The sequence below is a fragment of the Prunus persica genome, chromosome G5 (assembly GCF_000346465.2).
Source record: "Prunus persica cultivar Lovell chromosome G5, Prunus_persica_NCBIv2, whole genome shotgun sequence".
Classification (NCBI taxonomy): domain Eukaryota; kingdom Viridiplantae; phylum Streptophyta; class Magnoliopsida; order Rosales; family Rosaceae; genus Prunus; species Prunus persica.
Genome location: NC_034013.1, coordinates 5,703,218 through 5,706,893, shown reverse-complemented (window position 1 = coordinate 5,706,893; position 3,676 = coordinate 5,703,218). Strand labels below are relative to the sequence as shown.

At 36.7% G+C, this 3,676-nt stretch overlaps 1 protein-coding gene across 1 annotated transcript; it reads left to right on the top strand.

The window, feature by feature from the left end:
• Positions 475–3,095, top strand: LOC18777651 (coiled-coil domain-containing protein 97). The gene is made up of 3 exons (XM_007209284.2): positions 475–725; positions 1,311–1,834; positions 2,549–3,095. Exons 1-3 carry the CDS (start codon positions 557–559, stop codon positions 2,840–2,842), a joined length of 987 nt encoding a protein of 328 aa, XP_007209346.1. The 5' UTR covers positions 475–556; the 3' UTR covers positions 2,843–3,095.

Below are 3,676 nucleotides of genomic sequence, written 5' to 3'. Positions count from 1 at the left end.
TCTATGACATGGTATTAACATTGTACTTTTATGACATGGTATTAACAATGTTATGGAATACGAGATGGTATTAACATTGTACTTTTACGGTTTACTTTTTTTTTTGGGCCGAAAGTTATGGAATACGAGATGGTACAATGTTTGGGCTTGTTTATAAATTTGGGCTGGGTTTGTTTTGGGTGTTTTTTGAGTTTTTTTCTGTTGGGCTTGATAGTGGCAGTGCTGTAATTTATTGGAACTTCAACACTAATTTGTTATTTAATAAATGGATTTTGGGTGTGTTTATGAAGTGTTTTCCATGTGGGGTTTTTTTATAATTTCAACTCCTATTTTGAGTATATTAGTGAAGATCCCTATATTAAAATCATAAATAAAATCAAATAATTACAAAGTCCGTTGAAATCCATCACATTAAAATCATATAATTATAATTTATTAAAATATCAATTGAATACACCCTCCGCACCCAAACAGGGACAACTTTATTCCACGCGATCCTCACGTGTTGGTCGAACCCAGAAATTTCAGTGAGAGAGAGAGGAGGAAGAGAGCAAAGATGGAGAGAAAGGCAGTGAGAAGCGAAGCGATGGAGAGCATATCAGAGAGGCTATCGTCAATGGAGGGCCTCTACTTCCCTCGTGCCTTACACTCCAACACCGTCAATCCCTCCCAGCGCAAGGCCATACTCCTGGACCTCCTCTCTCGCGACGTCACTGTTTTCCTAGGTACCCCGATTTATCTCTCTCCTACCCTCCGAGCTTTCTATTTAACCCTGAAAGTTTTCAATTAGGGTTTTGAAGTAAAACCCTGACTTGATGATTGGTTTCTGGACAAATTTAGTGTAAAGTTGAAAAGATGAAAATTGTTCCTTTCGTTTTCGAGAAGATTAAGGAGAAAGAAGGAAGATTGTTAAGGTTTAGCTCAGCTGCGTTTAAAACCATTGAAAGGAGATTTTTCTTTTTGTTTCCACAATCCTCTTTATTTGTATGCTGAGAGAACTGAGCAGAAAAAGATAAGAATCTAACTTTGAAGTTGACGTGTTTCTCGAGGTTCTTGCTATTGTTAATCTCACTTAAGCAAGCCAAAGCAAAGACTCGTATGAGTAATTAGCCTCAGGTTGAGTGCATATTATCATTGTTTGAGGATTCGAATGACAGGAAATATAAGATGCCAAAATGTATGTTGATTGCTATGCTGCAGTGCTTCCGATTCATTGGAAATTAGGCAGAACTATTTCTTTGTAATCTAACAGTTCAAATTAAATTCATTTCCATTTTTGCTAATACCATTTTCTTGATTTGTTTTTTCAGAACGTTATGGATCGAAATTGACTTTTGATGAGCTCCAGGAGTTTGACGTGCTTAAAGATGATTATGAAATCAATTGGCATGTGAATCATCTTAGAAGTTTAATGAGCCCAACGTCAGATGAATTGAAGTCAAGGTCAGTTACAGTCAAGAACCGGAGGCGAGCATATCTGAATAAACTGATATTTGATGGGCATTATTTCTCAGAAGATGCTATGAGGGAGAGGGAGCCATACTTGCATCACGAGTATGTAGGGAAGTTTCAGGATCCTATTGGAAGGAGCATGGCCAGACCTGGGGAGAGGTGGTCAGACACGTTGTTGAGGAGGGCAGAGGAAGCAATTTTGGTTGCAAAGATTAGAGGGGAGCAGCAAAGGTTGGGTGTTTCTGAGAGTGATTGGGTTGGTGGTGAGAGAAACCAGCAAGAAGAGCAAGAAGAGGAAGAAGAGGAAGAAGAAGAAGAGGAAGATGAAGACGAAGACGAAGAAGAAGTTAAGAAGGCTAACAGGGGCGCACAATCTGCAGAGGTAACTTATTAAACAATTAAAAGTTATTCTTGCAAAATTAAAGAAGTATTGTTTGCTGACTGCCACATTCTATATTCTATGTATATTTCAATATTTGTGCTGACTGCCACATTCCATGATAAAACATGAAAACAATATGGTGATGGTGATTGTCTGCGTTCTCTGTTGAATTTTGGAGTTTTGTCTGGTGAGATATGTAATGACCAAAAACTAGTTCATAATATATACTTTTTAAAAGAAGTGGGTTATGATTAGAATCAATGGCTATTACATAAGATTTCAGATCCCTCTCTCTTACTATGGTTTTCTTCTGTTAAGTATCACTGTAGTGACAAAATATCTGCTGCCTTACGGAAGAACACCTTGATTGCCTTATCCCTAGAATTCGAGTTGGATTCTAAATAATTATTGAAAAATAGACAAGGGTAAGGTAGTGGTGCTACAAGTTACTTTTAGTTTTATTTTTTATGTCAGTGGTCTATCCAGTGAGCATCACCGTTTTTATTCTAATACTATGTGCTATACTGATGAAACTTTAAAGTCATAGTAATCTCAACCAATTTGGTGAAAATGCTTTTTTTTGATGTTTTGATCTTTGTTTCTTGTATGATTTAAATGCTTCTAATGATTTAGATATCTACTTGGTTCTTGTTAGTTGCTACAGCATAGCTTGCAGGTGGTTCTAACATTTTTAGTTTGCCTTGTCTCTTATAGGTGCTTATGGATCATCCAGATGCACCCAATGGTGCTCAAACTGGGGATCGTCTGGATGCGCCCAATGGTGCTCAAACCATCACAGACGAGTGCAGTGAGCAAGCAACTGTATCTGCAGAAGAGTTGCAAGATCAGATGGATCAGTTCACCCACATCATGCAGCAGAAGTTTTTGTTGGGAGAAGATAATGAGTATCTAGATTACTCAAAAATCGACAATGATGAGACCTTGGATGATCACTGGCAGAGGGAAGCCAACCATGACGCTGAGGAGAAGTACTTTGCTGAGGATTAAGGAGAACTCAAGTGCATATGGTCCTGGTGCTTGTGAGTTTTTTTTTTTCTTTTTAAATAACCTAGTGGTCTAGCATATACCTACTTTCTATGTACATTATGTGTAACCAGCACTTTGTTTTAGTTGTTTGCTGGTTTTTTCAACTGAAACATCTTAAGAATACTTGAAAAGTTAATCTTTTTAACTGATTGAGATTATGCACATGTAAGATACTATAGAGCTCAAGTATATTTTCACTAGTTTTTGTTGCCCTAGATCCTGAAGTGGGACTCAGAATATCATGGGTTCCATCCGAAATAAGAGATTAATTTGAAATTATAGCTAGGAATTGAAATAAATACTCAGGAAGTGGGACTCGATGCAATCAACTCAATTTAAGAGCCGAAAATGCATATCATACATAATATTGATCATGATCTTCCGCATCTCAATAATGCCTTCATCAAGGAAGATAATTGACTAAGACCCCACTGATTATCTACATGAACGGTTAACTCCAAATGCTTGAGATTTGATAATATATGAATTACATCATCCTCATTGTAGTTCTGAGAATCAAAAAAAGAGTAACTAACTACATAACCAAGAAAAAGACCACAAGCAAAAAAAAAAATCATAACTATAAATACTAAACTAACCACAAATTGAATATCCATCATGAGAGTTTCTAGATGGGAAAGACAGCATGAAAGTGGGGTAAAGGTATTCCTCATGAAGTCCCAGATGAGCATGTTTATTGTGTCAAACAAAGTATGACAAATATTCAGATATGCTCGTATATGCTCATATTATTATTCTTCTCCAATATGGAGGTATTTATACAAGTACAAAGAT